The following is an 18,281-nucleotide window of genomic DNA, read 5'->3' on the forward strand; positions in this document are numbered from 1 at the left end:
TTTTGGTTGTTAGTTCTGGAAGGTCCTGTAGTTCTTCACACAACCATTCAACTTCAGCTTCTTCAGCATTACTGGTCAGGGCATAGACTTGGATTACTGTGATATTGAATGGCTTGCCTTGGAAACTAACAGAGATCATTGTTTTTGAGATTGCACCCGAGTACTGCATTTCAGACTCTTGTTGACTATGAGGGCTACTCCATTTTCCTAAGGGATTCTTGCCTACAGTAGTAGATATAATGGTCATCTTAGTTAAATTCACCCATTCCAGTCCATTTTAGTTCACTGTTTGCTAAAATGTCGATGTTCACTCTTGCCATCTCTTGTTTGACCGCTTCCAATTTACCTTGATTCATGGACCTAACATTCCAGGTTCCTATGCAGTATTGTTCTTTACACTATCAGACTTTACTTCCATCACGAGTCACATCCACAACTGGGTGTTGTTTTTGCTTTGGCTCTGTCTCTTCATTCTTTCTGGAGTTATTTCTCCACTCTTCTCCATAGCATATTGGGCACCTACCAGCCTGGGGAGTTCATCTTTCAGTGTCCTATCTTTTTGCCTTTTCATGCTGTTCATGGGGTTTTCAAGGCAAGAATACTGAAGTGCTTTGCCTTTCCCTTCTCCAGTGGACCACATTCTGTCAGAACTCTCCACCATTACTTGTCTGTCTTGGGTTGGCCCTACACGGCCTGGCTCATAGTTTCATTGAGTTAGACGAGGCTGTTGTCCATGTGATCAATTTGATTAGTTTTCTGTGATTGTGGTTTTCATTCTGTCTTCCCCCTAAAGGATACTTCCCTGGTGGCTCAGAGGGTAAAGCGTCTGCCTGCAATGCGGGAGACCCATGTTCAATCCCTAGGTTGGGAAGATCCCCTGGAGAGGGAAATGGCAACCCACTCCAGTATTCTTGCCTGGAGAATTCCATGGACAGAGGAGTCTGGTGGGCTATAGTCCACGGGATTGCAAAGAGTGGGACATGACTGAGCAACATCACTTTCATTTTCCCTCTGAGGGATAAGGATAAGGAGCTTATGGAATCTTCCTGATGAGAGAGACTGACTGTGGGGGAAACTGGGTCTTGTTATGATGGGCAGGGCCATGCTCAGTAAATCTTTAATCCAGATTCTGTTGATGGGCAGAAATGTGTTCCCTCCCTGTTGTTCCCAGCCTGGAAATTGCTCCCTGTGTTCTCCTAGGGAGAATGAATTGATCCTGCCCAGCCTTCTCTTCCTCCTCCCCACCTCCTCTCTGCTCCCAGGTTTCCCTGTCCTTCACCATCCCCCAGAGCTTGCTCAAACTCATGTCCATTGAGTCAGTGATGCCATACAACCATCTCATCCTCTGTCGTCCCCTTCTCCACTTTCTCCCTCAGTCTTTCCCCGCATCAGGATCTTTTCTAATGTGTCAGCTCTTTGCATCAGGTGACCAAAGTATTGAAGCTTCAGCTTCAGTAGTTGTGGTATTCAGGCTTATTTGCTCCACGTCATGTGGGCTCTTCCTGAATGAGGGATTGAACCCATGTCCCCTGCATTGGTAGGTGGATTCTTATCCACCACACCAACAGGCAAGTCCACAAATGGACTTTTTTTTTCTTTTTTTAAAAAAAAACTTTTAATTCTGGAGTAGTTTTGGATTTACAAGTATATCACAAAGATAATACAGAGAGTTCCCATATATCTGAAACCTAGTTTCCTATATTCTTAACATCTTACATTTGTGTGGTACATTATAATAAACTAATACTGATACATTATTACTCAGTAAATCCATACTTATTTGAATTTCCTTAGGTTTTGCCTAATATCCTTTTTGTATCCTGTCTAGGACACCACATTACGTTTTGTCATCTGTCTCTTTAGGTTCTTCTTGCCTGTGACAGTTTCTTAGACTTGCCAGTATTTTTGATGACCTTGACCATTTTGAGGAGTACTGATCAGGCAGTTTGTATACTGTTCCCCTAGTTGGGATTTGTCAGTGTACTTTCTTATGTTTAGACTGGGGCTTTTGGTTTTGGGCTGGGGGTGGGGAGACTACAGAGGTAAATTACCCTTTTCATTAAATCATGTCAAAGTGAAAGTACAAGTCACTTAGTCGTGTCTGACTCTTTGCGACCCCTTGGACTCTACAGTCCATGGAATTCTCCAGGCCAGAATACTAGAGTGGGTAGCCCTTCCCTTCTCCAGGGGATCTTCCCAACCCAGGGATCAAACCCAGGTCTCCCGCATTGCAGACAGATTCTTTACCAGCTGAGCCAAAAGGGAAGCCCAAGAATACTGGAGTGTGTAGCCTATCCCTTCTCCAGCAGATCTTCCTGACCCAGGAATCGAACCAGGGTGTCCTGCATTGCAGGCGGATTCTTTACCAACTAAGCTATCAGGGAAACCAAAAAAGGGTACATATTACCCACATGACTTATCACTGTTGATGTTGACTGTAGTCACCTGGCTGAGGTACTGTTTGCCAGATTATTCATTTTATTTTTGTTTTGTTTTTGGCCACACCACATGGTTTGTGGGATCTTAGTTCTCCAACCAGGGACCAAACCCGTGCCCCCTGCAGTGGAGGCATGGAGTCCTAACCACTGGCCCACCAGGAAATTCCCAGTTTCTTCACTTTAAAGGTACTCTTTTCTGTACTGCACTTTTCCATACTGTATTCTTTGGAAGGATGTTACTATGTGTACTACATAGTTAAGGATTAGGAATTACGCTTCATTTTCCTGAGGGTAGAGTATCTATAAATTATTTGAAATTCTTCTGCACAGGAGATTTGCCTCATTTCCTATACTTATTTACTCATTTATATTGGACTAATATATCTGTGGACTATGAATATTTATTTTATACTTTGAGTTATAACCCAATACTACTTTACTGTATTGCTCAAATTGTTCTGGCTTTGACCATTGGGAGCTCTTTCATTTGGCACTTGTGTCTCTGACATACTCCTATCATTGTGGGATGTTGTTTGTGTTTGACCACTTCCTTACTTTCTGACAATACAGCATGCTCCAGGCTCATCTTATCGATTTCTTGCCATAACCCTAGAATGCCATTTTTCCAAGGAGGTCTGGTCCTTTTATTGGCAAATGGTACTAGAAATCAAGATCTGGGTGCTTGATGTGCTTGTTACTGCTGGGGTTTCCTTGCTTCTAGGCCCTCTTAGCTGATAGAGTGAGGAAATATGTGTGTGTGTATGTGTGTGTGTGTGTATGTATATATATATATATATATATATACATACACACTAACCCACGTATATCCACATCTGTAAATATTTTTAGCTGTAACTATCTGTGTTTATCTATCTAGATGGCATCACCGACTTGGACATGAGTTTGAGCAAGCTTTGGGAGTTGGTGGTGGACAGGGAAGCCTGGCGTGCTGTAGTCTGTGGGGTCACAAAGAGTTGGACACGACTGAGCGACTGAACTGAACTGATCTGTATTTATGTTGAACAGAGGTTTATAGTGATGTTTCTAATTCTGATCCATTACCACCTGGATCATTGTAACCTTCTCTTAACCAGTCTGTAAACTCCCATTCCAACAGTGAGAAACATGGCTCCCATTATCTGCCATCCATTTACTTAATTCTTTAACTCTAACATACATGCATTTCATATCAGAACTTATACCTCATAACCCCATGGGAAACAACTATATCCACTAGAGTACATGCTTATGTTTCTTTTGGTTTTACTCTCTTACAGACTTCATTAATTTCCTAGGTTACTTAGGTCAGCACATTTTCCCTCCAACCTCTTCAGTGAGGTTGTTTCATACATTTGTAATACAGCTAGATTGTTTTATGGTGATTTTAATACAGTGTGTTAAATGTACTGATAGAGATGAACATATAGGGGAGTATTGAGGTGGAACAACTGATGGGGGAGGGTAGGGATGAAAGGCATCCTAGAGGAATCACAGGTGAGGCCTGATCTTAAAGCAGCTTTGTAGAACTGCAAATTCTTGGGCCTCACTACAGAATCAGAAAATCTGATGTTGGGGTCTAGCAATCTGTGTTTTAACAAGCCCTCCAGGAGATTGTGGAGAAGGCAATGGCAACCCACTTCAGTACTCTTGCCTGGAAAATCCCATGGGTGGAGGAGCCTGGTAGGCTGCAGTCCATGGGGTTGCGAAGAGTCAGACACAACTGAGCAACTTCACTTTCACTTTTCACTTTCATGCACTGGAGAAGGAAATGGCAACCCACTCCAGTGTTCTTGCCTGGAGAATCCCAGGGATGGCTGAGCCTGGTGAGCTGCCGTCTGTGGGGTCGCACAGAGTCAGACACGACTGAAGCAACTTAGCAGCAGCAGCAGCCAGGAGATTGTGCAGAACATTGAGAAACAGTGTCTTAAAGAATAAGTGAGGTCAGCTTGGAGAAGAGTATAGTCCAGAAGAGGAAGGTAGTGTGAGGCTAAGCTTTAGAGGACAAAGTAGTATGATGGACATAAGGGGTTAAAAGAAAATGTTTGAGGCAGGAAGTGGCAGAAGTTAAGGCAGAGAGATCAGCATTTCCTGGCTGTATCAGTCAGGGCCTGGAATGCCAGGCTGCAGAGCTTAAACTTCATTCTTAGGCCATAGGAAGCCACTGAAGATTTTGTTGTTGTTAGCAGATTTGTTGATGTACCATTCCATTCTCAAACCATAAAAGAGTACAGTTTAATAATTTTTAGTATGTTCACAGAGTTGTGCACCCCATCACCACAGTTAGTTTTAGAACATTTTCATCACCCTTTAAAGAAATTCCTTACCTTTCAGCCATCATACCCTCTCCAGTCCATGAATGCCCCAGCTGCCAGCCCCTGGCAACCACTAATCTACTTTCTCTGTGAATTTGCCTAACCTGGACATTTCATATAAATAGAATGATAAAATATATGCCCTTTTGTGACTGGCTTTTTTATGTACAGTTAATGTACAATATTATGTAAGTTACAGGTGTATGATTTAGTGATTCACAATTTTTAAAGCTTATGCTCCATTTATAGTTATTATAAAATTTTGGCTATATTTCCTGTGTTGTACAGTATACCCTTGTAGCTTATTTTATACTTGATAGTACCTCTTAATCCCTTACCCCTATGTTGCCCGCCATGACCCCCATTCCCCTCCCCAATGGTAACCACTAATTTGTTCTCTGTATCAGTGAGTGATTGGCTTATTATTTCATGTAGCAAAATATTTTTAAGACTCATTCATGCTGTAGCATTATTTCATTCCTTTTTATGGCTGCATAATATTCCCTTGCATGGGTGTATCACCTTTTTATCTGGTATATCATCATTTGATGGACATTTGTGTTATTTCCCCTTTTGGTTTAGTGAATAATACAATACTGCTGTGAATATTCATGTGCAAGATTTTCTGTGACCAAATGTTTTCATTTCTCTTGGGTATATACCTGGGAGTAGAATTCCTAAATTACATGGTAACTCTATGTGTACCTTTTTAAGGAACTGATGGACTAATTTCTGAAGCATCAACTCCATTTTACATTCCTACCAACAGTGTTATAGAGTTTCAATTTTTCCACTTTTTCGTGTTGCTGTCAACACTTGGTATTTTCTCTTTTTGATTCTAGTCATCCTAATGGGCATGAAGTGTTATTGTGGTTTTGGTTTGCATTTTCCCTGATGACTAATAATGTTGAGCATCTTTTCATGTGGTTTTAAGCTATTTGTATATCTTCTTTGGAGAAATAGTCAGATACTTTGTCCATTTTAATTGGGTTACTTGTCTTTTTTTTGGGGGGGGGGGGTGAGATCTTAGTTCCCTGATGAGGGATTGAACCTAGGGCCATGGCAGTGAAAGTGTTGAGTCCTAACCACTGGACCACCAGGGAAGTCCCTCTTTGTCTTTTAATTATTAAGTTGTAAGAGTTCTTTATATATTCTAGGTACAAATCCTTTATCAGGTACAAAATTTGCAAGTATTTTCTCTCATTCCTTGGGTTGTCTTTTTACTTTCTTCATGGCATCCTTTGAAGCACAAATGTTTTTAGCTTTTATGAAGCCCAATTTATTTTTTACTTTGGTTGCACATGTGTTTGGCATCATATCTAAGAAACCATTGCCAAATGCAAGGTCATGACAAAGAGTTATACCTATTACACCTAACTTTCTTCTAAGAGTTTTGTGGTTTCAGCATTTATATTTAGGTCTTTGATTCATTTTGAATTAATTTTTGTGTATGTTGTGAGGTAGGGGACCAGTTTCGTTCTTTTGCACATGGATATTTAGTTGAAAAGACTACTCTTTCCTCAGTGAATTGTTGTGGCACCCTTTCAAAATCTATCAACTGTAAACCACTGAAGACTTTTAAGCAAAGGACTCACAATTTCTTTTATGTTTTAAGACAATATCTCTGGCTCCTGTGCAGAGAATATGTTGGAGGGGCCAAGAGTGGACGTAGGGAAACCGATGAGTAGGAAGTTGTAGTTATCCAATCCAGAGATGATGGTGACTTGGACCACAGTAGTGGTAGAGATGAGAGAGCAAGACACAGGTTATTTTTGGGAAATAAAGTTAGGAGGGCTTGGGGGACTGTTGGCTAAGGGATGAGGTGGTTAGAAAGAGAAGTCAAGGATCACTCGTTTGGGTTGGAGTCAAGGATGATCTTTAGATTTTTAGCTTGTATGGCTGAGTGGATGTTACTGTCGTTTATTACCATACAAACAGAGAAGTACGCCTTAAGAGGGGGAATAATAAGTTTAATTTGGAATTAATTGAATCGGAGGTGCCTGTAAAACTTTCAAGTGGAGATGTACAGAAGGCAGTTGGAATATGGGTCTAGACTAGAGCTTGAGGGCAAGCCTTGGGTTGGAGAAAGTGTTTTGGGAGTTAGGAACACATAGGTGGGAGTGGAAGCTCTAGGAGACAATAAGGAGAAAGGAAAAGGAGTGAGAAGAGGGCTAGGACTGAGCCTTTGGGGAGGAAGAATAGGAACCTAAGAAAGACACGAAGAGGAAATGGCTAATGATGGGGGAGGAAACCAGGAGGAATCTATGTGAATCCAGTGGAGGGAGGGATTTGCAAGGACAGAGTGATCAACAGTGTGAAATGCATCACAGAGATCCAGAAAAATAAGGCCTGAGAAGTGCTTATGTATGTTCTTGTTTCCATGCTCCCACAATATAGGTTGGTTATTTCCTACAATTAGTACCTGAAGTTGTTGCTAGCAGGGTTTGGTGGATATTTGTGTCTTTAAGTGATGCCAGCTTTCATTGGTATCTTCTGTGCTAATCTTTCCCATCCTGAATTGAGGATATTGAAAGCTCAACTATGGTTTGGGTTCCAAAATGGACTCTAAAGCATTCTTAGACTGAATGTTCAATTTGTTTCCTTTCTAATCTTCTACCTATCAGTCTCTCTCTATGTATGCATAGCTTTTTTTAACCTTATTTTTACAGATACGTGAAGGAGGCCAAAGAAGCAACTAAGAATGGAGATCTGGAAGAAGCACTTAAACTTTTCAACTTGGCAAAGGACATTTTTCCTAACAAAAAGGTGATGAGCAGAATCCAAAAAATACAGGAAGCCTTGGAGGAGTTGGCAGAACATGGAGATGATGAATTCATAGATGTGTGCAACTCTGGCCTGCTGCTTTATCAAGAACTGCACAACCAACTATATGAGTACCAGAAGGAAGGTGTAGCTTTCCTCTATAGCCTGTATAGGGATGGAAGGAAAGGTGGCATTCTGGCAGACGATATGGGGTTAGGAAAGACTGTTCAAATTATTGCTTTCCTTTCTGGTATGTTTGATGCTTCACTTGTGAACCATGTGCTTCTGATCATGCCAACCAGTCTTATCAGCATATGGCTAAGAGAATTTGTCAAGTGGACTCCAGGAATGAGAGTCAAAACCTTTCATGGTCCTAGCAAGGATGAACGTACCAGAAACCTCTGTCGGATTCAGCAAAGGAATGGTGTCATTATCACCACATACCAAATGTTAATCAATAATTGGCAGCAGCTTTCCAGCTTGAATGGCCAAGAGTTTTTGTGGGACTATGTCATCCTTGATGAAGCACATAAAATAAAAACCTCATCTACCAAGTCAGCAATATGTGCTCGTGCAATCCCTGCCAGTAATCGCATCCTCCTCACAGGAACCCCAATCCAGAATAATTTACAAGAACTATGGTCCCTATTTGATTTTGCTTGTCAAGGGTCCCTGCTAGGAACATTAAGAACTTTTAAAATGGAGTATGAAAATCCTATTACTAGAGCAAGAGAGAAGGATGCTACCCCAGAGGAAAAAGCTTTGGGATTTAAAATATCTGAAAACTTAATGGCAATCATAAAGCCCTATTTTCTCAGGAGGACTAAAGAAGAGGTACAGAAGAAAAAGTCAAGCAACCCAGAGGCCCAGCTTAGTGAAAAGAGTCCGGATGTTGGTGCCATATGTGAAATGCCTTCCCTTTCCAGGAAAAATGATTTAATTATTTGGATACGTCTTGTACCTTTACAAGAAGAAATATACAGGAAATTTGTGTCTCTAGATCATATCAAGGAGTTGTTAATGGAGACACGCTCACCTTTGGCTGAGCTGGGTGTCTTAAAGAAGCTCTGTGATCATCCTAGGCTGCTATCTGCACGAGCTTGTGGTTTGCTGAATCTAGGAGCTGCCAAATTCTCTGTTCAGGATGAAATTGAAGGGGAAGATTCCTCAGATGTAGACCATATTGATCAAATAAGTGATGATACACTGATGGAAGAATCTGGAAAAATGGTATTTCTAATGGACCTGCTTAAGAAACTGCGAGATGAAGGGCATCAAACTCTGGTGTTTTCCCAGTCAAGACGAATTCTAAACATCATTGAACGTCTCTTAAAGAATAGGCACTTTAAGATATTGCGAATCGATGGAACAATTACTCATCTTGTGGAACGAGAAAAAAGAATTAGTTTATTCCAGCAAAATAAAGATTACTCTGTTTTTCTGCTTACCACTCAAGTAGGTGGTGTTGGCTTAACACTAACTGCAGCAAGCAGAGTGGTCATCTTTGACCCTAGCTGGAATCCTGCAACTGATGCTCAAGCTGTGGATAGGGTTTACCGAATTGGACAGAAAGAAAATGTTGTAGTTTATAGGCTCATCACTTGTGGAACTGTAGAGGAAAAAATATACAGAAGACAGGTTTTCAAGGACTCATTAATAAGACAAACTACTGGTGATAAGAAGAACCCTTTCCGATATTTTAGTAAACAAGAATTGAGAGAGCTCTTTACAATTGAGGATTTTCAGAACTCTGCAACCCAGCTGCAGCTTCAGTCTTTGCATGCTGCTCAGAGGAGATCTGATAAGAACCTAGATGAACATATTGCCTTCCTGCACTCTTTGAGGATCGCTGGAATCTCAGACCATGACTTGATGTACACACGTGACCTGTCTGTTAAAGAAGAGCTTGATGTGATCAAAGACTCTCACTATATTCAACAAAGGGTTCAGAAAGCTCAATTCCTTGTTGAATGCGAGTCTCAAAATACAGAGCTCTTAATGGAAAGACAAAAAACGGGGAATGAGGGCATCTGGCTGAGAGAACCTGTATATCAAACAAAGAAGAAACATCCCGAAGTAAATAAACCACAGCCTCAGCCTTCATCTCGTCTACCTATTTATCACACCCAGGAAGAAGAAATCAGTTCTCTAATGGCCAGCGTAATCATTGATGATCTGCCCACAGAGGGTGAGAAAGATCTCTCCAGGACAAAGATGAATGATACCATCCCACAAGATGGTAGGCACCCATGTGTAAGTACATTTGATGATGACTTTGTCACTACTTTACCCAAGGGGTGTGGAGATGTCGAAGAGATTTTCCCTGACTCTTTATCAGGGATGGTGCTACAAAAAGAGGCATCACAAGAGGGGTTTATGCAGGAGTCAGAGCAAGAGAGCCCTCTGGGAAGTTTTAATTATTTACCTAGCAAGTCAGCCAGTGTTGATCTTGGACCAAATCTAGATCAACTAGAGGATGATGAGATTTTACATCACTGCAATCCCTCGCCTGCTAATCCCAAAACAAAGGAATATCAAAGGCGAGAATCGAATGTATCTGTTATTAAAATAGCTGATGATGACTTAGCAGCAGCCCACAGTGCACTGCAGGATGCTCAAACAAATGAGGCCAAATTGGAAGAGGAACCTTTAGCCTCTTCAGCACAGTATGCATGTGATTTCAATCTTTTCTTGGAAGACTCTGCAGACAACGGACAAAATCTTTCCAGTCAGTTTTTGGAGCACATGGAGAAAGAAAATAGCTTGTGTGGCTCTGCAGCTAATTCCAGAGCACAGTCAGTGCGTAGCAAAGCATGTCTCAGTGTGGATCTTTCTGAGGAAGATGATGAGCCAGAAATAGTCAATGTGAAAATCAGAAGAAAAGCCAGACGAATTGATTCAGATGACGAAGGTGAACATACTTTTAAAGATACTTCAAGCACAAATCCATTCAACACATCTCCCTTCCCATTTTTATCTGTAAAACAATTTGATGCCTCAACTCCCAAAAATGACATCAGTCCACCTGGAAGTTTCTTTTCACCTAAAATATCTGAAAGTATAAATAAGTCTGTAAACTCTAGAAGATCCCTGGCTTCTAGGAGGTCTCTTATTAATGTGGTTTTAGACCACGTGGAGGATATGGAGGAAAGACTTGACAACAGCAGTGAAGCAAAGGTTGTTGAAGATTATCTGGAGGAAGGAGCAGAGGAGAGCGGTGACGAAGCCCCAGAGCATACAAAAGAAGATCCTTCCAGAGAAACACTGTCTTCAGAAAATAAATCCAGTCAATTAAGTACATCTAAGCCTGGTGCTCTGGCTCAGGAGACCTCTCCAGGTGACCCTGAGCCTTTGTCTGGTGGACAGTTGGTTGACTCTCCCCAGGATGAGGCAATGGAGGCTGTGAATGACTATGACACTCTTGTCTTGCATGGAAAAGAACTGAAAGAGTGTGGGAAAATACAGGAGGCCTTAGACTGCTTAGTTAAAGCACTTGACATAAAAAGCTCAGATCCTGAAGTCATGCTCATGACTTTAAGTTTGTATAAACAACTTAATAAAACTTGAGAATAAAACCTGTTTTATAGTATTTTAGAGCAAAACTTGAGTATGAGGTAATTTGTTCCCATAATTGGATTCTTTGGGAGCATGAAGCCTTCAGGCTTAAGGTGAGAGAACTCAAAACGTGAGTTTTTGTTCTAACTTTTTTGGCAAATTTTGTATTTACCACCTGCTCCTGCTTTCCATCATACATATATTTTGGTATTCTGAGCACTAGGTTAATATTTCTTTACTCAAGTATTCTTATATTTTTCTTTTAGGCATACTCTGTAAACTTAATAGAACTATGTTATTTCTAGAGAAGTTTTTGTAACATTACTCTGGTCATTTTAAATTTTACTTTGAGAATGTCAATTTTGTATATCACAGTCCAGATATTAATAATATTAAAGTTACTTTTCTCAAGCATTTTTCATTCAGTTTCTTTCACTGAGATGGTTGATATTGACAAATACATGTAAAAATCATTTAGGCGGAAGTCTGTCATTAGTATTCCAGATCTAAGACCCACTTAACATGCACTAGCATGTAGGCCGTTGGTTTACTACAGCCAGCCTGGGGTAAGGTACCTGGTGCTGGGCTGCTTTATCACTAGTGCCCTACCCTGGAGTCCCTTTGGAGACCATTTGGCCATCCATCAGTCACCACCATATCACACGTCATATCTTCAGGTTGTAGACTGAAAAGGAGTTTGGTTCCCTCCTAAAAACAAAAAGTGCAGCATAGCATTCTGTGCTCTATCACTGGAGAGTTTATCAAGTACCATCTGTGTATTAGGTACTCTGCATAGGTTTCTTGTTTAATCCCTACCGTAATCCTTTGAGGTCAAGGGTAGCATTTCCATTTTTTAATTGAAATGGCTTGGTGAGACTGTGATCTGCCCAAGATCACACAGTAAGGGGTGAAATGGATTGTTAACCATGTGTTACCTAGTAACAAGCCACTATAATAACTGAGCTGCTTTTACTCACATTTCTGACACCAAATGTGGGGTTTTTCCACACCTTAGCAGTTCTCCATTTCTTTGCAGACACCAACTGGCTATTCTACAATTGAACTCAATTCTGACACTCCCTGGACTAGAGTCAAACTGCACACAGGTTTAAGGACTCACTCCCATAAGACTGCCCTCACGTCAGATGCCAGTTACTAGTATTAGGGTCCCATGTTATCCACACTTCTCTTCAGCTTGGCTACAAATGGAGGGTTCCTGAGGATGGCTGCTGCTTCAGGTTCAGTAATTTGTTTGAGCAGTGCATAGAACTTAGGAAAACCTATTATTACTGGTTTTTATAACTACAACTCAGAAACAGCCAAGTGAAAGAGATGCATGGGGCAAGGTATGGAGAATGAGGTGTGTGTGAGCTTCTGTGTCCTCTCTGGGCATGGTCACACTTCCAGCACCTTGATGTGTTCACCAACCTGAAGCTCTCTGAACCCTGCCATTTAGAATATTTTTACAGAGGTTTCATTGTGTAGGCATGATTGTTTAAATCATTTAAATCACTGGCCATTGGTAAATAACTATTTCTAGCACCTCTCTTCTCCCTAGAGGCCAGGGGGGTGGGGCCAAGAGTTCCAAGCCACTAATTAAGTCTTTCTGGTGACCAGTCCCCATCCTGAAGCTCTTGAGGGGTCCTCAGCCACCAATCATATCATTAACATAAAAAAGGCCAAATTACTACATAGATTCCAAGGGAGCCATGTTGCCAGTAACTAGGGACAAAGATTTTTTTTAATCACATACACACATATGAATGTTCCGTGGATGGAGGAGCCTGGTAGGCTACAGTCCGTGGGGTTGCAAAGAGTTGGACACGACTGAGCAAATTTTTTTTCTTTATTTCTCTAGTTTATTTTGGAGAAGGAAATGGCAACCCACTCCAGTGTTCTTGCCTGGAGAATCCCATGGATGGAGGGGCCTGGTGGGCTGTGGTCTATGGGGTTACAAAGAGTCGGACATGACTAAGCAACTAACACACACACATATGAAGCTACTTGTAAATGACATGTAGTACATGTTACTGTTATATGTATTATAAAATATACAGATAGAAGCATGAAAAAGATGAGCTGAAGCTTAAATAATAGGTTACCTATTGATAGTACAAAACTTTGCTCTTACCAAAAGAAATTATTACAGGTGTCCCTCAAATCCAAGGGGGATTGCTTGCAGGATTTTCTGCAGATACTAGAGTCCACAGATGCTCAAGTTGCTCATATAAAATGATGTAGTATTTACATATATCCTACATACATTCTCACATGTATTATATTTTAAATCACCTCTAGATTACTTATACAGTTCAGTTCAGTCACTCAGTCGTGTCCGACTCTTTGCGACCCCATGAATCGCAGCACGCCAGTCCTCCCTATCCATCACCAACTCCTGGAGTTCACTCAGATTCACGTCCATCGAGTCAGTGATGCCATCCAGCCATCTCATCCTTGTCGTCCCCTTCTCCTCCTGCCCCCCATCCCTCCCAGCATCAGAGTCTTTTCCAACGAGGCAGCTCTTCGCATCAGGTGGCCAAAGTACTGGAGTTTCAGCTTTAGCATCATTCCTTCCAAAGAAATCCCAGGGCTGATCTCCTTCAGAATGGACTGGTTGGATCTCCTTGCAGTCCAAGGGACTCTCAAGAGTTTTCTCCAACACCACAGTTCCAAAGCATCAATTCTTCGGCACTCAGCCTTCTTCACAGTCCAACTCAAATCCACACATGACTACTGAAAATACCATAGCCTTGACTAGACAGGCTTTGGTCGGCAAAGGAATGGCTCTGCTTTTGAATATGCTATCTAGGTTTGTCATAACTTTTCTTCCAAGGAGTAAGATTCTTTTAATTTCATGGCTGCAGTCACCATCTGCAGTGATTTTGGAGCCCCCCCAAATAAAGTCTGACACTGTTTCCCCATCTATTTCCCATGAAGTGATGGGACTGGATGCCATGATCTTTGTTTTCTGAATGTTGAGCTTTAAACCAACTTTTTCACTCTCCTCTTTCACTTTCATCAAGAGGCTTTTTAGTTCCTCTTCACTTTCTGCCATAAGGGTGGTGTCATCTGCATATCTGAGGTTATTGATATTTCTCCCGGCAATCTTGATTCCAGCTTGTCTTTCTTCCAGTCCAGTGTTTCTCATGATGTACTCTGCATATAAGTTAAATAAGCAGGGTGACAATATACAGCCTTGACCATGTCCAGTTCTAACTGTTGCTTCCTTGACCTGCATACGGATTTCTCAAGAGGCAGGTTAGGTGGTCTGATATTCCCATCTCTTTCAGAATTTTCCACAGTTTATTGTGATCCACACAGTCAAAGGCTTTGGCATAGTCAATAAAGCAGAAATAGATGTTTTTCTGGAACTCTCTTGCTTTTTCCATGATCCAGTGGATGTTGGCAATTTGATCTCTGGTTCCTCTGCCTTTTCTAAAACCAGCTTGAACATCAGGGAGTTCACGGTTCACGTATTGCTGAAGCCTGGCTTGGAGAATTTTGAGCATTACTTTGCTAGTATATGAGATGAGTGCAATTGTGTGGTAGTTTGAGCATTCTTTGGCATTGCCATTCTTTGGCATTGCCTTTCTTTGGGGTCGGAATGAAAACTGACCTTTTCCAGTCCTGTGGCCACTGCTGAGTTCTCCAAATTTGCTGGCATACTGAGTGCAGCACTTTCACAGCATCATCTTTCAGGATTTGAAACAGCTCAACTGGAATTCCATCACCTCCACTAGCTTTGTTCGTAGTGATGCTTCCTGAGGCCCACTTGACTTCACATTCCAAGATGTCTGGCTCTAGATTAGTGATCACACCATCGTGATTATCTGGGTCATGAAGATCTTTTTTGTACAGTTCTTCTGTGTATTCTTGCCACCTCTTCTTAATATCTTCTGCTTCTGTTAGGTCCATACCATTTCTGTCCTTTATCGAGCCCATCTTTGCATGAAGTGTTCCCTTGGTATCTCTAATTTTCTTGAAGAGATCTCTAGTCTTTCCCATTCTGTTCTTTTCCTCTATTTCTTTGCATTGATCGCTGAAGAAGGCTTTCTTATCTCTTCTTGCTATTCTTTGGAACTCTGCATTCAGATGCTTATATCTTTCCTTTTCTCCTTTGCTTTTCGCTTCTCTTCTTTTCGTAGCTATTTGTAAGGCCTCCCCAGACAGCCATTTTGCTTTTTTGCATTTCTTTTCCATGGGGAGGGTCTTGATCCCTGTCTCCTGTACAATGTCACGAACCTCATTCCATAGTTCATCAGGCACTCTATCAGATCTAGGCCCTTAAATCTATTTTTCACTTCCACTGTATAATCATAAGGGATTTGATTTTAGGTCATACCTGAATGGTCTAGCGGTTTTCCCTACTTTCTTCAATTTAAGTCTGAATTTGGTAATAAGGAGTTCATGATCTGAGCCACAGTCAGCTCCTGGTCTTGTTTTTGCTGACTGTATAGAGCTTCTCCATCTTTGGCTACAAAGAATATAATCAGTCTGATTTTGGTGTTGACCATCTGGTGATGTCCATGTGTAGAGTCTTCTATTGTGTTGTTGGAAAAGGGTGTTTGCTATGACCAGTGCATTTTCTTGGCAAAACTCTATTAGTCTTTGCCCTGGTTCATTCCGCATTCCAAGGCCAAATTTGCCTGTTACTCCAGGTGTCTCTTGACTTCCTACTTTTGCATTCCAGTCCCCTATAATGAAAAGGACATCTTTTTTGGGTGTTAGTTCTACAAGGTCTTGTAGGTCTTCACAGAACCGTTCAACTTCAGCTTCTTCAGCGTTACTGGTTGGGGCATAGACTTGGATTACTGTGATATTGAATGGTTTGCCTTGGAAATGGACAAAGATCATTCTGTTGTTTTTGAGATTGCACCCAAGTACTGCATTTCAGACTCTTTTGTTGACCATGATGGCTACTCCATTTCTTCTAAGGGATTCCTGCCCACAGTAGTAGATACAATGGTCATCTGAGTTAAATTCACCCATTCCAGTCCATTTTAGTTCAGTGATTCCTAGAATGTCGACATTCACTCTTGCCATCTCTTGTTTGACCACTTCCCATTTGCCTTGATTCATGGACCTGACATTCCAGGTTCCTATGCAATATTGCTCTTTACAGCATCGGACCTTGCTTCTATCACCAGTCATATCCACAGCTGGGTATAGTTGTTGCTTTGGCTCCATCCCTTCATTCTTTCTGAAGTTATTTCTCCACTGATCTCCAGTAGTGTGTTGGGCACCTACTGACCTGGGGAGTTCCTCTTTCAGTATCCTATCATTTTGCCTTTTCATACTGTTCATGGGGTTCTCAAGGCAAGAATACTGAAGTGGTTTGCCATTCCCTTCTCTAGTGGACCACATTCTGTCAGACCTCTCCACCATGACCCACCCATCTTGGGTTGCCCCGTGGGCATGGCTTAGTTTCATTGAGTTAGACAAGGCTGCGGTCCTAGTGTGATTAGATTGACTAGTTTTCTGTGACTATGATTTCAGTGTGTCTGCCCTCTGATGCCCTCTTGCAATACCTACCGTCTTACTTGGGTTTCTCTTACCTTGGGCGTGGGGTATCTCTTCATGGCTGCTCCAGCAAAGCACAGCTGCTGCTCCTTACCTTGGACGAAGGGTATCTCCTCACCACCGCCCTTACTGACCTTCAAAGTGGGATAGCTCCTCTAGGCCCTCCTGCGCCCGCGCAGCCAGTGCTCCTTGGTCATGGGGTTGCTCCTCCCGGCCGCCACCCCTGACCTCGGACGTGGGGTGGCTCCTCCCGGCTGTTCTGGCTCCTCCCGGCTGTTCTGGCGTCGTTGCAGCCTGGCACTCTCAGCCGCTGCCCCTGACCTCAGACGTGGGGTAGCTCCTCTCGCCCGCGCTTAGTGCACTGGTCCCAGCCGCCCACGCTTACTTATACAACATAAATGTAAACTGCAAAGTTTGTAAATACAGTATAACTGCTATGTAAATAGTTGCCAGTTCATGGCAAATTCAAGTTTTACTTTTTGGAACTTTCTGAAAATTATATTTTTGATCTGCAGTTGTTGAATCTGCTAATGCAGGACCATGGAAAGAGAGGGCCGACTTTTATTTTAGAGAGGGTGATATGATTGAATGTGTATCATTGAAAAAAATCCCATTGTTAATACTGTGATTCAGCAATTCATAGTCTGCATCTAACTCCAGTTCCAGTTTCCTTACAAGAACTGAATGACTGTCATCATGCAAGTGCATCATTGGCTGTGTCCTACATCTTATAAGTCTCCCATCAAACACAAATGTTCATGAAAATTCAGCTAATAAATTCTTCTCTCCCTTGATACGAAAAAAAAAAAAAGGCCCCCACATGATTTATTTGCTTGCCAGGAGGCTTTCAGGGCCTGTGTCCATTTGATCTGAAGAGTAAGACTTAAAGGTCCTAGATGTATTTCTCACTGAAAAACAACAGTGCTTCTCGAGTGCCTATAATGAAAGTTTGGGGGGGGGGGGCGCGGGGGAAATACAGGTACATGGTAAAATGTTAAAACAGTATCTAAGGCATGGATTTTTAAACTGAAGAATTCAGATGTCTGAATCTGGATGGGAAAAGTTACATCTCCCCCTCCTCCCCCACTACTGTACTCTATCTGAAATTTAATGTTTCCTTTCATTATGAATGTTGGCAACAAAGTACAGAAATAGCAGTACCACAACTTTCTTGCTAACAGAAATCACAGAGATTCCATAGTTATTGCATCAATTTCAAAATACCATTGATATTCACCACCACAAACTCATGGTGGGTTTTATTTTTTAATTTTGGCCATGTCACATGGAGGATCTTCATTCCCTGACTAGGGGTTGAACCCAGGCCCATGGCAGTGAAAGTGCAGAGTCCTAATCACTGGACCACCAGGGAATTCCCTCCCTCATAGTGGTTTTTAGTCCTACCACTACATCTCAATGTATTAATAGTAAACAATATTTTGATTACTCAATTTCAGTATAATTGATGTTCTTTGTAGTTCTATGTATTCATTTAAAATGAACATTCTTTTCAGAATTTTCTTCAAGATTTTCAGAATTTATAGCCCTTATTTAGAGAGCGTTTTAAATGTGGTTTTAAAGCAGTTTCATCTGATGCCTACTATTTTGATCATCCCTCTGTATCATATCTATGTATTCTAGGGAGTGGGCAGCCTTTAGTCTGCTCAGTGGGGAATACTGCATGGAAGCACAG

General features: G+C 41.6%; 1 protein-coding gene and 1 non-coding gene across 2 annotated transcripts in view; one reads left to right on the forward strand and one right to left on the reverse strand.

Moving 5' to 3' along the window:
* Window positions 1–11,080, forward strand: part of ERCC6L (ERCC excision repair 6 like, spindle assembly checkpoint helicase) — a 30,788-nt gene extending 19,708 nt beyond the window's left edge. The window contains exon 2 of the mRNA XM_052663582.1: window positions 7,420–11,080. Coding sequence (XP_052519542.1) covers window positions 7,420–11,080 — 3,661 coding nt within the window. The remainder of the gene's footprint in view (window positions 1–7,419) is intronic.
* Window positions 11,081–17,887: 6,807 nt separating this feature from the next.
* TRNAE-UUC (transfer RNA glutamic acid (anticodon UUC)) lies at window positions 17,888–17,960 on the reverse strand. The gene has a single exon. It is a non-coding gene; the product is annotated as a tRNA-Glu (tRNA).
* Window positions 17,961–18,281: the final 321 nt, after the last annotated feature.

Source organism: Budorcas taxicolor, chromosome X (assembly GCF_023091745.1).
Source record: "Budorcas taxicolor isolate Tak-1 chromosome X, Takin1.1, whole genome shotgun sequence".
Classification (NCBI taxonomy): domain Eukaryota; kingdom Metazoa; phylum Chordata; class Mammalia; order Artiodactyla; family Bovidae; genus Budorcas; species Budorcas taxicolor.